This window comes from Macrotis lagotis, chromosome 5 (genome assembly GCF_037893015.1).
Source record: "Macrotis lagotis isolate mMagLag1 chromosome 5, bilby.v1.9.chrom.fasta, whole genome shotgun sequence".
NCBI lineage: Eukaryota > Metazoa > Chordata > Mammalia > Peramelemorphia > Peramelidae > Macrotis > Macrotis lagotis.
In genome coordinates, this window is record NC_133662.1 from 222274856 (window position 1) to 222292221 (window position 17366).

General features: G+C 39.3%; 1 protein-coding gene across 1 annotated transcript in view; it reads left to right on the forward strand.

Annotated features, from left to right (window-relative positions):
* CD101 (CD101 molecule) overlaps positions 1-17366 on the forward strand; it is a 52967-nt gene that overhangs the window by 26012 nt on the left and 9589 nt on the right. Inside the window, exons 6-8 of the mRNA XM_074188541.1 lie at positions 119-529; positions 3567-3977; positions 5860-6255. Of these exons, the coding sequence (XP_074044642.1) occupies positions 119-529; positions 3567-3977; positions 5860-6255 (1218 nt within the window). The remainder of the gene's footprint in view (positions 1-118; positions 530-3566; positions 3978-5859; positions 6256-17366) is intronic.

The following is a 17366-nucleotide window of genomic DNA, read 5'->3' on the forward strand; positions in this document are numbered from 1 at the left end:
GGGCATAGTATGAGCACATGGGGTTGAATATGCAGCAGCAAGAGTGAGGAAGCTCTGGGCCTGCTGTGCTTCCATCTTGTGACTGTCCTGGAAAAGTGTTTCTTGTTTTTAATTGCAGATTCAGGTTTACATGTGACTCTGCTTAGCCGCCAACCCAAGGTCACCATCAGTGACAACTTTCTCTTGTCCTGCATCATCAGTTCCAACTACTCAGCCCTGAAGGTGCCAGTAACAGTAGCCTGGCAATTTCAGCCCCAGGGAGTGCTGGATTATCAGCAACTTGTCACAGTCACTCAGAATGGCACCATTGAATGGGGTCACTCCCAAGAGCAGTTGCAAAAGAAAATCAAGGTTTCAAAATCTTTTTCTGGTTCTCAACTTCATATTTATGATGCCACAGAAGAAGATACTGGAATATACCGGTGTCAAGTGGAAGCCTACCCAAGAGAGACACAATATACCTATGGTCCAACCAGGAGAGCAGCAATGGTTGTCTCTCACCCATTGGGGATAACTATTACTTTGCCAGGTAAACCAGTTGAAATGACTTCCTTCTCTTATTAGCAATTGTCTAATTATGTTTAGTTGGGAAAATGAAATGATATTGCACTATCCCCCCCCCCCCCCACAAATGTGCCATGCAGTTTGCATGTGTGTTCTTTATTCTGGAAGCAGAGGAAATGTGTGGGATAAGCCCCAAAGCATGTGTATTTGGCTTTAAGATACATTTTTGTGCTTATATTTAAAATTGGCTGTGTGCAATGTTCTGGGAATTCACACTTTAACCAAATAATACAGCAATGATGTCAAGCACCGAATTAGGAAGAAATGGAAAATTGTTCTTCCTTAACTCACTTCCCCACCTGCATTCTTAATTGTTCTCTACCCCATTCTGGAAAAAAAAAAGATGGATCACATCTCTCAGTTCAAGGCACAATACAGTCTGGACAGAAATATGTATTCTCTTTCTCTCTCTCTCTCTCTCTCTCTCTCTATCTATCTATCTATCTATCTATCTTTCTATCTCTCCCTCTTTCTGTCTCTGTCTCTCCCTTTCTCTCTCTCTGTCTGTCTGTCTTTGTCTATGTCTGTCTATCTGTCTCTGTCTGTCTGTCTGTCTCTCTTTCTGTCACTCTTGTCTCTCTGTCTCTGTGTGTATGTGTATCTCAGGCTGTCTCTCTCTTTCTGTCACTCTCTGTCTCTCTGAATGTCTCTTTCTGTTTCTCAGTGTCTATCTTTCTATCTCTCATCACTCGTTCTCTGTCTCTGTCTTTCTATCTCAGTCCATATCTCTGTCTTTCTATCTCTCTCTGTGTGTCTCTTAGTGTCTACCTCTCTCTCTGTCACTGTTTCGCACTCTCTTTGTCTCTGTCTCTCTGTCTCTCATTCTCTCTGTCTGTCTCTGTGTCTCTTTCCCTCTCTGTGTCTCTCTTCATCTCTGTCTCTCTATCTCTGTCTCTGTCTCTCTCTGTCTCTCTCTGTCTCTCTCTGTCTCTCTCTCTCTCTCTCTCTCTGTTGCTGTCTTTGTCTCTGCCTCTCTGTCCTTGTCTCTGTCTCTTTCTGGGTCTCTGTTTCTCTCCTTCTGTGTTTCCCTTTGTCTCTCTGGTTCACAACACATCCCTTGCTGGTTTTCCACATCTCACTTCACCTTGTGGATGAGTAATGAATTACAAGGTTGGCCTTACTAACAAGGAGTTAAGTAAGCAGTGTCAGTGAGAAGTTAGAAACAAGATTTACCATGGTGTATTTATGGCAAAATAGAAAAGCTGCCTGGAGATAATTGAGAGCTGACTCTAATATGTATATAGACTTCCTTCTAAGTGACCCATATGCAAATTCAAACAGACAAAATCTTTCTCCACACAACTTCCATCTGTCTGTGCTCAGTTAAAGTTAAATTTATAAGGTCCTCAGAATGCAACCTGGACAGAATGAGATGTCCTTGCTGTGGTCAGCTGCCTTTCTTCCAATAAATAAGTGGCAACGTGGGTAAAGTGAGAAGGATATTGAGTTTGGGATCAGGGGAAAAAACCTGAATTCAATCCTCAGATCTAAAACCTACGAGTCATATAACCACAGACAAGTCATCTAACTATTCTGAACCTAGGTTTTATCATATCTAATATTAATTAGATTGTAAGTTTTCTTCAAGATAGGGACTGCTTTGCCTCTTTTTGTATTACCATTGCTTAGCAAAGTACTAGGAATATTTTGTGGTTTAGTTGTGTCCGACTCTTCACAAAGCCCATTTGGGGTTTTCTTGGCAAAGATACCGGAGTGGTTTGCTATCTCCTTGTCCAGCTCATTTTACAGATAAGTAAACTGAGCTAGGCAAGGTGAAGTGATTGGCCCAGGGTCACACATCCAATAAATGTCTGAGGTCACATTTGAACTCAAGTCTTCCTGATTCTAGGCCTGGTGCTCTGGGACCTGTGCTATCTAGCTGCCATCCCTGCTGTTATTATTTATTTTTAAAAAAAATTTATTTATTTAGGACAATGACTTGCCCAAGGTCATACAGCTAGGTAATTATTAAGTGTCTGAGACTGGTTTTGAATTCAGGTCCTCCTGACTCTAGGGCCAGTGCTCTGTCTACTGCGCCACCTAGCTGCCCCCCATGTTATTATTTAATAATTTTTTTGATCAATTCATTGCTATGTAAATTGAGTCATAGTTATATCTTTCATACTCATTGATTAAAGAATGGTTAAAATATGATGAATATATGAATGTAATGGGATATTGCTGTATCATAAAGACAAATATCAAAAATTCAGAGAAGCTTGGGAAGAGTTACATGACCTGAGAATATCAGGGTCAAATGCATATCAGTATAAAATGAAGCATCCTTTATGAGGATTATATTTATGCAGTATAAATTTATATGCAGAGTAAATTAGTCAGAAACCAGAAAATAATGTAAATCATAAGTACAATAAGGTAAGTAGAAAGAACAAAATGAGGTCGAATGCTAGAATGATTGAGTTTGACCTCAGAGAGAAGATGAGAAAACATACTTCCTTCCCCTCCCCTTTTTTTTGCACTTTGAATACCTTAGATATGGTAAAATGTAAGATTCAAAGTGTATTATCATCAATTTAGAGGGGAGAGAAACCTACTCTAATTTCCTTAGTTTACAAGTGAGGAAACTGAGACCAGAAAAATGAAGCCACTTGCCCAAGGTCACAGAAATAGTAACAGTGCTAGTGATGTATGAGGGATGGTTTTTTACTGAACTATTTTTTCTTTGTTTATTTTTGTTACAAAGAGATAACTTTATAGACAGAGGAAAAAAGAGGAGCATATTCAAAAATTAAAAACTATGAAATAAAATGATCATTTTCTCTCTCTTACAGGGCAGTTGTAAAGATAACAACAGTTAGCCTTGTTATAGCACTTAAAAGTTTGAAAAGCATGTATGATTTCAGTTGATACAAAAGGTAATATGTATAATGGTCTTTTTGACCCTTACATCCATCATGTGAATGTGTACAATGAACCTAATGTGTTTGTTGGAATGAATTGTGATAGAAAAAATAATAAAAATCACTCTTCCTTTCATTTAGAGAGTCAATTGAAAGTGAAATCAGATAGTCAAGTCCAAGAGATCTCCATCAACGTGGAAGCTAAGATCGAATGTAGCATCTTATCACAAACTAAGGGAAAGACTCAAGTTATTGTCACTTGGTATTACCTCCCCTTTTCTCGTATGGCGTCATGGCTGAAGATCCTGAGAACGGATCAAGAAGGTGTTGTCAAATATGGCGAGGATCTTCATACTTTAAAGAGGAAACAAAAATTTCACAGTGAGAAGGTTTCAAAAGACCTGTTTCATCTCCACATTCAGAACGTAGATAACAGTGACCAGGGGATGTATCAGTGCACTGTGGAAGAATGGTTATGGTCTACAAGTGGTTCTTGGTATAAGCTTGGAGAAAAAAAATCAGGAGAGACAGAATTAAAACTCAAGCCTATAGGTAAATTCTCTCAGGTTTCCTTAAGTTTTGTGGCTAAAATTACATTAATATTCCACATACAAAATTCACTAACTGCCTATGATATCTAACAATCTTTAGCAAATAATTTTACCCCAATTATATTGACATTTATTTTCCCACCAGAAGGTTTGTTTATTTAACTGATAGTGCTGTTATGTGGTAACAGCATTGGTTGAAATCAAATGATCCATTCTTTTATCATTTATTAGATCATTTATTAGATGTTCAAAAGTTAAATCTCCAAAAAATAGTGGACATAGGTTCTTAAGGACTATACCAGTGGAGTACAAATGTTAGGTCATACTTACAAACTAAAGAGGCATTACATAAAGTAAAGGACTGTTTAGAGATGCATGCCCAGCAGGTTGACTCCTGGGTGATCCAACTTCTTTTTTCAGTCACTGCAACTCATGAAGATGAATACATGGTGTATTTTTTTTAGGTTTGTTTTTTTTTTTTGCAAGGCAAATGGGGTAAGTGGCTTGCCCAAGGCCACACAGCTAGGTAATTATTAAGTGTCTGACTCCGGATTTGAACTCGGGTCCTCCTGACTCCAGGGCCAGTGCTCTATCCACCTAGCTGCCCCATAAGTGGTGTATTTTAGTAAAGGTGTTAAACATGAAGTGACAATAATGTCCATTTGTGTAGAGAGCTCCCATACCATTGACATCAAGGGTTCTGAAAGTATTGAAATTTAAGCAAAAGCAAAATAAACTGCTACATAAATAGCTCCAAATCACATGGAAATCAAAGTAATAGATCAGATGGTTAATTCTACCTAGGAATAATTTTATCATGAATTTTTCATTCATGTGCTTGTTTATAAACTCAGAAAAAGAAGAGTATTCCTAGATAAGAGTTAAGTTCACTAAGAGATAAAAAGATAGACTGTTGTTAATATTATATATTTGAGGCATAAAAAATCAGAGGCATGAGGAAAATGCAAAATGGAACTGGAGTGAAGAAAAAGGGATAGTTGTGGAGGAATTTACCTCTTTACTCATCCTATTTTGAGTCCTACTTATTCTACCACTTCTGATAAAAAAAAATACTTCCTATCTTTTCACTTCATTTCCATATAATATGGGGCCTTAAATACACCCAGGTGCTATTTGGCTATTTGCTCCTGTATTTTAGAGTAGATTATAGATTTTTGAGATAGAGGGGACTATAGAGATCATCTAATCTGACCTCCCTCAGGATCCAAATGAAGGAAATTCAACTGGAGAGATTAAGATGGGACTCACCTAAGTCTTACAGGTGATCAAAGACAAAGCTGAGATTTTAACCCAGAGCGGAACCCCTTCCACTGTTCCCTGCCAATATCCCAACATATGTGGAGCAAACAGTGAGAAAATATATACTTGGAGCTCTGGGAACAGACAGAGGATGAGGGTGGGTACACAGATTTAGGAGTTACATGTTCAGAGTAGATCATTGAGGCCATGATTTTTAAAAAGAGGGTAGAGAGATGAGAAAAAGATCTTAGAGATCTACTAGCCCAAATTTCTCATTTACAGATAAGGAAACTGAGGTCCAGAGATGTTAGGATGATGTGAATAATTCCCCAAAGAGGAATTTATTTATTTTAGGTTTTTGCAAGACAAATGGGTTTAAGTGGCTTGCCCAAGGCCACACAGCTACGTAATTATTAAGCATCTGAGGCCAGATTTGAACTCAGGTACTCCTGACTCCAGGGCTGGTGCTCTATCCACTGTGCCACCTAGCTGCCCCCCCCCAAAGAAGAATTTCAGACCTCATTATATGATCTTAAAAATCTAAAGACTTAAGATTTTAAGACCTGTTCTTAAGAAATCTTTTGTTCCTCCTTCATTTTGGTTTCTTCCTTTTTGTCTCCCAGGAAATAAGCTAAATGTAATGAAAATAAACCACACTGAGAACGCTCTTGAGCATAGAGATGTAGCTATCAACTGCAGTTTGGAGAGCTCCGGCACCTCTGAGTCCCTTTTTTCTGTGGTTTGGTTCTTTAAGCAAGAACATTCTGCAGATGAAATTCTGGTGGAAATGCAACATGATGGTGTCCTGAAGTATGGGAAGAAAGAATATGGTGAAAAGCTGCATTGCTATCGCTCATCCACCGGTGATTTTTTCCTTAAACTTCGAAGCGTGGAGATGGTGGATAATGGAATATACTGGTGCAAGGTGGAGGAATGGCAACTCCATGGAAGCCCCGGCAAATGGGTCAGCCAGACCTCTGATGAGTCAGGTCATACATTGCTCAATGTGCTTCATTCAGGTAACAAAGGATCAACCATCCTGTCTGGTTGATTGGGGTGCCTTTGTGAACTTGGAAGGGGGTATTTTTGAAGTCTGTTTTTTATTATTCTTAGTAATAAGGATGAAGGGAAAGGGGAAAACCCATAAGATTACAGTTACCTAAGGAAAAAAGGATTTTTTAAAAATTTATTTAGCATTTATTGTACACTAGATACCATGCTAAGCTATTGGGAATATGAAAATAAGCCAGCAGGAAAGTCCCTACCCTCAGGAAACTGATGCTCTAATAAGGAAAAATATTTACAAAGAGAAGGGAGACTGATGAGAAGGAGTGAAGAAGGCAGTGACTAATGGAAGTGGCTAGAATGGGGTTTGCTGACTGGCTTCACCTGTCAGATCCCCAAATCCTGGGAGTAGAGTCTGTCTTCCAGGGGAGGAAAAAGGAAAAAGGTCAGAAAACAGGAGGAATGGTATCCTGGTTCTACCAAGGCAAGGTGAAAATTCACCTCTTAGGATCCAAGTCTGAGTTTTAGTTGGTCTCTCTTGATCAACTATAATTAAGAAGACTATACAAATATTGTTATCTGGGTTCAGTTAATATTTAGGACCCAGGGGGTTCAGTCATCTATATTCTACCCATTCCCATAGCTTCCAGGAGTATGGATAGGAGTATGGGTCATTGATTCTCACATTGACCCTTACCCATAGTATTTTACTAGGCTCCCCTTTCTTTTCTTTTCTCCTTTTTGCTTCATTTATCTACCTTTCTTTTTTCTTTCTTTCTTTCTCTTTCTTTCTTTCTTTCTTTCTTTCTTTCTTTTTTTGTTTTTGTAAGGCAATGGAGTTAAGTGACTTCCCAAGTTAGGCAATTATTAAGTGTCTGAGACTACATTTGAACTCAGGTCCTGACTCCAAGGCCAGTGCTCTATTTACTGTGCCACCTAGCTGCCCCTCTACCTTTCCTTAAGGCATGATTTAACTTTATTTTTTAATTAGATTAATTATGTGTACTGTAAACATTCCTAGGCCCAGTCCTTCCTAGGAACAAAACCTCTTTTAGAATGAAAATCATCCCTCCTCTTTTCAGACTTGTATTAACTCAAAACAAATTATGGATCTCTAGCAAAAATCCTTCCCTTCCTTTTCCCTACAGAGCTTCCATTCCCACACAGAATTGTGAATGCAGACCAGAAGGTAGTAGAACTTGCCCAAATACCCATCACAGGTGAATGGTATCAAAATTAGCTCCTGAAACAGGGGCTGGCTGACACTGACAGCCTTTGTATTTGATGCAGATTGGTGATCTCCCTCTTTTCTTACAAACCAGTCTTATCAGAAACAACAAGTCTGGATCTGTTGTTGTTCAGTGATTTTTCAGTCAAGTCTGACAGGATATATACACCTTCATTTTATTGTTGGTCAGTCATTTCAGTCATGTCTGACTCTTGGTTACCCCATTTGGGATTTTCTTAGGAAAGATTTTGGAGAGTTTCCATTTCCTTCTCCAGTTCATTTTACAGATGAGGAAACTGAGGCAAACAGGGTGATGTGATTTTTCCCAGTGTCACACAACTAATAAATCTCTGAGACTAAATTTGAACTCAAGTCCACCTGAGCCTCCAGACCTAGCGCTCTACCCACTGTGCTACTTAGTTGTCCAGTTTATTCTTGCACTGAGATAAATACCAAGAATAAAAGTTATCAAAGCATACATTAACAGAAGTTATTATTTGAAACTACTTTAAAAAAACAAATAAAACTATAGTTACAATTAGGTGAGAGATCAATATTTTAAGCCCCATCAGGACCTAAATGCTTAGCACTAGGCCTCTCTCTCTGCTGAGACACTTTTCATTGTTTTCAGTCACTGCTCTATCCTTCCCCATCCATCACTGAAGTCACAGTTTCCTGCCTAGAGACCCCAGTCAGAAGCTGTTTTCTCTTTGAAAATCTCAACTAATTCTGGCTCAGCCTAGCAGGGGACCCTCAACATCACATAGTTTAAGATTCTGAATTGCGCTACCCATCTTTGACTTAACTTCCTACTTGGTTGCCTAGTCCCAGACACGTAATGTCTGCGTGTACTCTAAAGCAGGGGTGAGGAATGCCAGACCTGCAGGCCATACGAAGCCAGCAACACTATTTGGTCTGGTGCTGCCATGGTCAGGACTAGAAATTCAATAAATCTAAGAGTTTTTAAGGGATGAATTAATTACGTTTGATCAAATATAGCAGGCAAATGATATTATAAGCATCCAAATAGCCATTGGCAGAGAAAAGGGTTCTAAGGAATGGCCCTCAGTGGCCATCTCACTTTTGTTATATATAAAAATAATTGATCCAGAAAATATCTCAGAAGTCTTTTGCTCTAAATTAATAATATCTTATCCTTTGGTTTCATATTACTGAGTGAGTTAGAAATGTCACCACTCTAGGAAATCTTTAAAAATATGTTACAGTCTGCTAATAAAGTAACAAAAGCTATGAACATAATCTTTGACCCAGCGGTACCCACCTTATCCAACTCTTCAGAAAGTATTTACAGAGGGGCAGCAAGGTGTTCCCAGTGGTTAGAGCACTGGCCCTGGAAGACCTGAGTTCAAATGTGACCTCAGACACGTAATTGCTTTGCTGGGTGATCTTGGGCAAGTCACTTAACCCCCTTGCCTTAAATAAAAATTTTTTAAAAAGAAAGTATTTACACATAAATCATCCTAGAGTGATGAGAACATGGCTTATTTTTAATTGTTCTTTGTATCTTTTGCTTTCATATCATATTTTCTTTTTTTGTTGTTTTTTGCAAGACAATAGGGTTAAGTGACTTGCCTAAGGTCACACTGCTAAGTAAGTATTAGGTGGCTGAGGCTGGATTTGAACTCAGGTCCTCCTGACTCCAGGGCTGATACTCTAATCACTGTGCCACCTAGTGCTCCCATCTATGTTTCCTTAATGTCTCTCTTCCATCACCTTCTTCATACAAAGAATTTTTTTTAAGTTCCAAGTTAATTATCAGTTGGGAATACATTGTGCGATGCCTCAGAAGAGGTAGACCTTTAAAGCATAGAAAATTGTTTTTGTGGTTATTATCCTTTTCCTCCACTGTAAAAACTTTAGTAGGGTCCAAATCCAATGTAAGACATAATATTTCATGCTCACAGTAGCCCCACCTCTGCTAAGAAAGGAGAAGGTGTTTCTTCTCACTTCTTTATAACTTTACGGCAGTCCATTTCAATTGTCTTATCGGTGGTGTTCTTTCACATTTTCATCATTGTAGTATTTATTATTTTTCTGGTTCTGTTTAATTTGCTTTGTATCAGTTCATATATGTCTTTCCTACATTTATCCTTTCTTAGAACATCCAATTCTCCATGATATTCATGAACCATAACTTGTTTTTGCCATTCCTCAGTAGAAGGGCACTACCTTATTTCTAATTTTTTTGCTACTACAGAAAATATGGCTTTAAAGATGAAGACTATTCTTTTTTGTCGTTGACCAACTTGAGGTTTGTACTCACCAATGTGATCTGCTGGATCAGAGAATATGTTTATTTGAAATACTTTATTAGGGGTATCTGGGTGGTACAATGGACAGAGCTGAGTTCAAATTCAGTCTCAGACACTTAACTGTGAGACCTTCAGCAAGTCACTTAACCCCATTGCCTTACAGGAGAGAGAGAGAGAGAGAGAGAGAGAGAGACTGAGACTTTATTAGGAGACTGCAACTTATTTTAAAAGATTTCCTGGAGAAAGTGAGTTTTCCCTCCTCACTCAGAAAGTCTTTCCTGTGGATATTAACTATTCCTTACCAATAGTAACATATAAACTCTACTGAATATGGGAAACGATTTTTATCTGATTCCAGACACAGAGTAAAATGGATTCAGAACAGGAAAAGCAACTTAACTGTAGGGTAGAATGGAGGCAGAAAAGAAAATGTAATGAATGGGGTCCTAACTGGACTGGAATGCTGCCACTGTGTGAAGGAAATAGTTCCAGAGAGGTAGCAGATGTGTACTATAAGGGATGATGAAAGTGGTTAACTGTGAGTGAGAAGGAAAGAGATGGAAAGATAGGAGGAGCTTAGGAGGACACCAAACAGCTTTGATGAGTGACCCAAAGTGGGAAAGATTATTGTTGGAACCTACTGTTTTCATCTGGTTGGGACAGGTGAGTTTCAAAAATAGAAGCACCTGGTTTTGATTTTATTCTTCTCTTGGTTTTTCTCTAACTCCACCCAAGTTGCTAGACAGATTTTTTTTTCCACTAACCTCTCTTCCATCCAACAATTACTAGATGTTCCACACATTCCTTCCGTATTTCCACATTTGATGTTCTGGGGCCAAGATCCTACAGAGGTTTTTACAATGGAGGAAAAGGATAATAACTGCAAATATAATTTTCTGTGCTTAAAAAGTCTACTTCTTCTGAGACACTGCACAATATACTCCTGCTGTTAGTCTCTCCAGGCTAACTGTAAGACCAACAGGTATTCCATTTCAAAAGGCAACTGTAGGAAAGAAAAGTGCCCGATATGATGTGGTTCTTGCCTTTTTTAAGTAGGTGAGGCAGTCTTGGGTCTTTTATCATGATCTTGACAAACTCTTAGCTCTTCATTATATCTGAAGAAGAAAATTATTCTGAATGTTCTCTAGATACTCAAGAGGGTTTTTTTTTGAGGGGGCAGAGGGGTTCTTCCAGCTCCAATTTTGGCCCAACATCTCAACAGGACTTGTGCCTCTCTGCCTGTCCTCTTTCCCTCTCCTTTTCTCCTCCCCTTCCCTTTCCCTCTTCCTTTCTCATTCTCTTTCCCTCTTCTTCTCCCCTCCCCAAGCCAGTATATACTCCAAGTGAGCACCAACTTATTCCAAACCAGGCCAGGCCAAATATAGCATATGGCATTCCTGACAATTCCTCAAACAATTCTCTGCTGCTTCTCAAGCAGGAGAGATTTCTGAAGTTGGTTCAGCTTGAGAGTTACTTCTTAGATCCTCATGATGAATCAAGTGACCCAAAGGAGGGGAGAAAAGGTCTGGGACCGTTCTGGGAGATATTCCACCTCCATCTTCCCCTCTCGTCAATGGTTCAGTAAAAACAGGGAAATGGCATCAGAGAATCTCAGACTGCAGCTGCCAGAGCATCTCCCTCTCCTCCTTCCCCTCCCTCTCTCTGGTTCTTGATAATTATCAAATCATGTCTGCCTTGGGAATTAACCTGAAGGATTCTTTCAGGAAGCCAGAGGAATTCAAAAGAAACCATAGACCTCTTTCAAAAGTGGATAACCAAAGTGATCATTTACTATTCCAATTTCCTGGCTCTCACTTAGGTATATTTGGTGTATATAACATTCCATCTCCTGTTCACCACTCCCTATGTAGAGTTTGTCCCTCATTCTAGAATATACTGTCCTCACTGATACCTCTTTGCATTTCTTCAAAGTTTCTTAAAAATTCAACTCAAAGAGGTCCAGCTAAGTGACTCCATGGTTAGAGTCAGGAGGACTTGAGTTCAAATCTAGCTTCAGACACTTGACACCTACTAGCTGTGGGACTCGGGCAAGTCATTTAACCTTAATTGCACTTCTACCCCCAAAAAATTCAACTCTTACTTTCCTGGTCTCTCCTCTCACCCCAACACACACCCAAGAGCAGCATACTACTTCAAAATTATCTTGGAATCACTTTCTCTGTATTTTGCATTGATTTAGCTGTCCTGGTATCTAAGCTCCTTGAGAACAGGGAAGGCTTGTTTTTGGCATTGTTATTACCAGGACAGGGTTCAAGTATTGCTTCTGCCATATAGTGGCTATTACATCCTAAAATATATTTCCCCTGGGCACATTTGATGGCCTTATATGTTTCCTGTGTCCCTGATCACCATGCTGTAGCCTCTGGAAGATTGTGATACTCTGGACAAGTCACCTAAACTCAAATCTCTAAGAGGATAATTTGCAAAGAAGGTGCTGACCTGTGTTGATAGAAGGAGTTTGCAGGCCTGGGGGTTCCCTAAACCAAGAAAATCATCGATCTAGTCCCTAACCTTATCACTAGGGTCTGGCAACATAGGCACTTAATAAATACTTGCGGAATGTTGAAAGATATTGAATTAAATAAACATTTATGAAACACCTAGTTGGAGATCAAGTGGATGGAGCACTGGTGCTGGAGTCAGGAGGATCTGAGTTCAAATCTGTACTTAAATACTATAATAATATTTACCTTTCATTCTTTTTTTTCCTTAGGTTTTTTTGTAAGGCAAACGGGGATTAAGTGGCTTGCCCAAGGCCACATAGCTAGGTAATTATTAAGTGTCTGAGACTGGATTTGAACCCACGTACTCCTGACTCCAGGGCCAGTGCTTTATCCACTACGTCACCTAGCCACCCTCTTGTCCTTCATTCTTAAAGAAGACCATGATATCAGGAATGTGATGCCATGACAAGCATTTGAATTGGATTTGAGTGAGAGGGTGCTGTATTAAATCACCAGCTTCATTTTCTCTTCCAGAGCCATCTGGGTCCAGTGACCAGATATGAGTCAGGATGACTGGAGATGCCACTAGATGCGAGGCAATCAGGGTTAAATAACTTGCCCAAGGTCACCCAGCTAGTAAGGATCAAGTATCTGAGGCTGGATTTGAACTCCCATGTTCTTGACTCCAAGACCAGTGCTCCATCCACTGGTCGGCCTAGCTGCCCCAAGACTTACTAATTGGGTGACCTTGGGCAAATCCCTTAACCCTGATTGCCTCACATCCAGGACTATCTCTAGTCATTCTGATCTGGTCCCAGATGACTCTGGAGGAAAAAGTGAGACTAGTGACTTAGCAGAATCCCCCTCACTTAAGTCTAGTTCACATGCTTATTATGGCATCACCTCCCCCAAGGTCACGGTCTTCTTTGAGAGCAAAGAACAAGCAACAACAACAAAACATGAACAAAACAAAACACCACAACAAAATGAAACAACCCTACTCTTAAGGAGTTATTCTATTGGAATCCTTTGTCTAGAAAATAATTGCAAATGAAGAGACTATTAACAAAGCATATGTGTGTGTTTGGGATAGGGAGACCATTCCAAAATTAAAATTATTATTATTAATACCCACCTTCACTCTTGCTTTTTTTCATGAAAACAGGATTTGGGGAGATAACCCATTGACATGGTCCCCTTCTACCCAAAATGAATGAATTGGCCCCAGTTCCAGTAGCCCCTCTTTGCTTCATACTCTTGCAGCTGCCTTCTGGCCATGATCAGAACTACTGAGGTAATAGCAAGAGTGGGCCTCATGATGTTTTTGGCTAGGACTGGGAATGCTCCAAAATAAATCTCTTGATGAAGTGTTCTCATTACATATTTGGCTCTGTTTTCACAGGCCCTGTACTCTGAGTATTGGGCACTTACCCCGATTGAATCAAAATGCCAAACCTTTTAAGACTTTTGAATGTCACTAATTCTAATCCTGAGAGGCAGATGGAGAATGGGGGAGCAGGAGCAAACCCTGCTCTCTCAAGAGAGGTCATTTAGAAGCATCTGAGCTGACGGCTTCTCAAACATCCGCCAAATTACAGCAGTGATCTGAGCACTTTGCCATCCTTTTAGGACAGCTTTTCACTTAAAGTAATCAACTCTGGCAGAAATTGGGGATCCTAGTGATCCCCTCACACTTCATCTTAGGGCTTCAGTGACAAAGGGGCTACTAGCTACTGTCCCTCCTCTCCCTCCTCCCTCTCCCTCTCTCATTTAAACCAGCTCTACCCACCAAATATAAAATAACAGCACATGCAAGATCCTCCACAGTTTTAATTCATCAGTACTTTGAAACCACCTATGGTTGATCCTGCTGTCCCTGAAATAATTACAGGAAGGTGAAGGGGGCACACTATTGCCAGTTTTTTGTCCCTCCCTAAGAAAACTGCAGAAATGGAATCTAGATGTTATCCATAGTCTCTCAGGTCACAAAGTAAAAGTGCATTGGCTGAGGAATGAGGGCCCTCTGCTAGTCTGGCTCTTCAATCTGTCTTGTGTAAATTTGCTTTAAAATGGGGAAATTTTGCTTTTGAATTTCCAGAGTCCCTGATAGCCCTCTCTTCTCCTCACTCCTTCCTGCACCCTTCTCACTGGGTTTCCAATCAATAGTCAAAGCTAAAGAGAAACTTAAAAAAAAGAAAGAAAAGAAACAGAAGGATTCAGAAGATAATGTTGTAGATGACTTAATTATTAACCCTGTCAGAATCAAAACTCAAAGATTTTAGGGGGAGGTAGAGAAAGGAGATCAGAAAAAAATGGGTATGCTAGTGTTTAACAGCTGGCTCTGGGGGTGGGTGGGAGGGGGAGGGACAGAGAGGAGAAATATGCAGGACATGGTTTTAAGTTTGGCCAGTGTTATTAACATTTTTTTCCCATCGCCTTCTTAAATCTAGATAATCAATGAAACACTAAGTCAAACCCTGATTTTGTAGCATTTGCTGATTTCTTAAGCAAATGTTCACAATGAAAATTTAACAACCTAATTTCCAGGGACCTAGCTCCAACACCCTCCTAGAAAAAAAATCTTACTCCTAAATTCATATCACTAATGCCCTTTGGAAGTTATAAACCAAATGCTTGTGTATACACACACACACACACACACACACACACACGTGTGTGTATGCTTGCATAATGCAATAACATCTGTCTCCAGATGATATTGAATTTAATTGTTCCTTTATTCAGTCTGTTCAATTCAGATACCTGATGTCTACAAAGCCTTCCCTGATTTTAACTTCCACCACAGTTATTAATTTTTCCTTCTGAAAATTATTTTGTATTTCTTTGTGTAAATATTGTATACTGCTTGTTAAAGTGCAAGCTTCTTTGAGGATAGGAGTTATTTGGATACATTTTATCCACATTTTTTTTTGTATTTTTGCATCTAGAAAGGGGAACTAGAATAGAGTTCCAAAACCAGAATTGTTGGTGTGGATCAGGAGAGTAGTGGGCAAAGATTTTGCTTTCTTTTTAAAAAAAAAACTTTTGGGGTGGCTAGGTGGCCTAGTAGATAAAGCACCGGCCTTGGAGTCAGGGGTACCTGGGTTCAAATCCGGTCTCAGACACTAAATAATTACCTAGCTGTGTGGCTTTGGGCAAGCCACTTAATCCCATTTGCCGTGCAAAAACCTAAAAAAAATTTTTTCTTCTTTTTTTATTAACTTTTAAATAATGTTTGTACAAGTGATTTTTTATACATTACTAAAATATTCTTGCTTAAGAGTAAACATAGTACCTCCTCCCCCTAAAAAAATATAGACCCTCATGAGAAATAAAGTAAAAGAAAGAGGAAAAAAATGTGTTTCAGTCTGTGTTCTGATACCATCAGCTCTGTCTCAGGTGGATCACATTCTTTATGATAAGTCCATCACAAAAGTTACTTCCATATTTTTCCACTGTTGTTGGTGATTGTAATTCAACTCCATCCATACCTCCCCACTACCTTATATTATATTTTCTCTCTCCTTTCACTCTGTCCCTCTTCTAAAATGTGCTGTAGGGCAGCTGAGTGGCACCTCGGTTTAATCACTGGCCCTGGAGCCAAGAGACCCCAGCCCATATACCACCCTCTGAGACCCAACAACCACCCAGCCCCATGGTCCCAGACAGGCCATCCAATTCCAGCCCCTTGCAAGAAGTAAAAAAGAAAATATATTATATCTGACTATTCTCTCCTATGATCTACCCTCTCCTCTATCACCCACATCTCCCCCTTCCCCTTTTCCCCCTTCTCTACCTTTTACTCTAGATGTCTATACACTATTGAGTGTATATGCTGTTTCCTCTCTGAGCCATTTCTGATGAGAGTTGAAGGTTCCCTCATTCCCCCTCACCTTCCCCTCTTCCATATCATTGCAATAGCTCATTGCAATAAAATAAAAAAATATTTTATATGAAATATCTTAGCCTATTCTACCTCTCCTTTCTCTTACTCCCAGTACATTTCCCTTTTAGCCATTGACTCCATTTTTTCAATATATTATATCTTCAAATTCAGCTCTCTCTCCTGTGTCTCATCTATGTAAGCTCCTTCTACCTGCTCTATTGAATAAGAGGTTTCATATGAATATTATCTGTATCATTTTTCTATGCAGGAATACATGCAGTTCATCATCATTAAGTCTCTCATATTTTACCCTTCTCCTCTGCTCCCCATGCTTCACCTGAGTCCTGTACTTGAAGGTCAAACTTTCTGTTTAGCTCTGGTTGTTTCAACAGGAATTTGAAATTCCCCTGCTTCAATGAAAGTCCCATCTTTTCTCCTGGAAGAGGATGTTCATTTTTGTTGGGTAGTTGATTCTCAGTTGCATTCCAAGCTCTTTTGCCTTCCAGAATATTATATTCCAAGTCCTATGAGCCCTTAATGTAGTTGCTGCTAAGTCCTGTGTGATCCTGACTACAGCTCTACAACATTGAAATGTGTCCTTCTGGCTGCTTGTAATATTTTCTCTTTGACTTGGGAGTTCTGGAACTTGGCTATAATATACCTGGGGGTTGATTTTTTTTTTTTTGGATCTCTTTCCAGGAGAGATCTGTGGATTCTCTCAATTTCTATTTTGCCCTCTGCTTCTAGGATATCTGGGCAATTTTCCTGTAGGAATTCTTTAGGCTCTTTTCCTGATCATTACTTTCAGGTTTCCCAATAATTTTTAAATTATCTTTCCTGAATCTGTTTACCAGATCAGTTGTTTTTTTCAATGAGATGTCTCACATTTTCTTCTAATTTTTCATTCTTTTGGTTTGAAGTACTGTGTCTTGAGTTCTTACAAAGTCATCAGCTTCCTTTAACTCCATTCTATATCTGAGGGATTTCTTTTCCTCAGAGCTTTCTTCTCTCCTTTTCCATCTAACCAATTTTGCTTTTTAAAGCATTCTTCTCAATAACTTTTTGAACTGTTTTATCCATTTTACCTATGCTGATTTTTAATATGTTATTTTCTTCAGCATTTTTTTATCTCCTTGACTAAGCTGTTGACTTCTTTTCATGTTTTTTTCCTGCAACTCTCTCATTTCTTTTCCCAATTTTTCCTTCTATCTCCCTGACTTGATTTTCAATTTTTCTTGAGCTCTATCATAGCCTGAGCCCAACTTTCATTTTT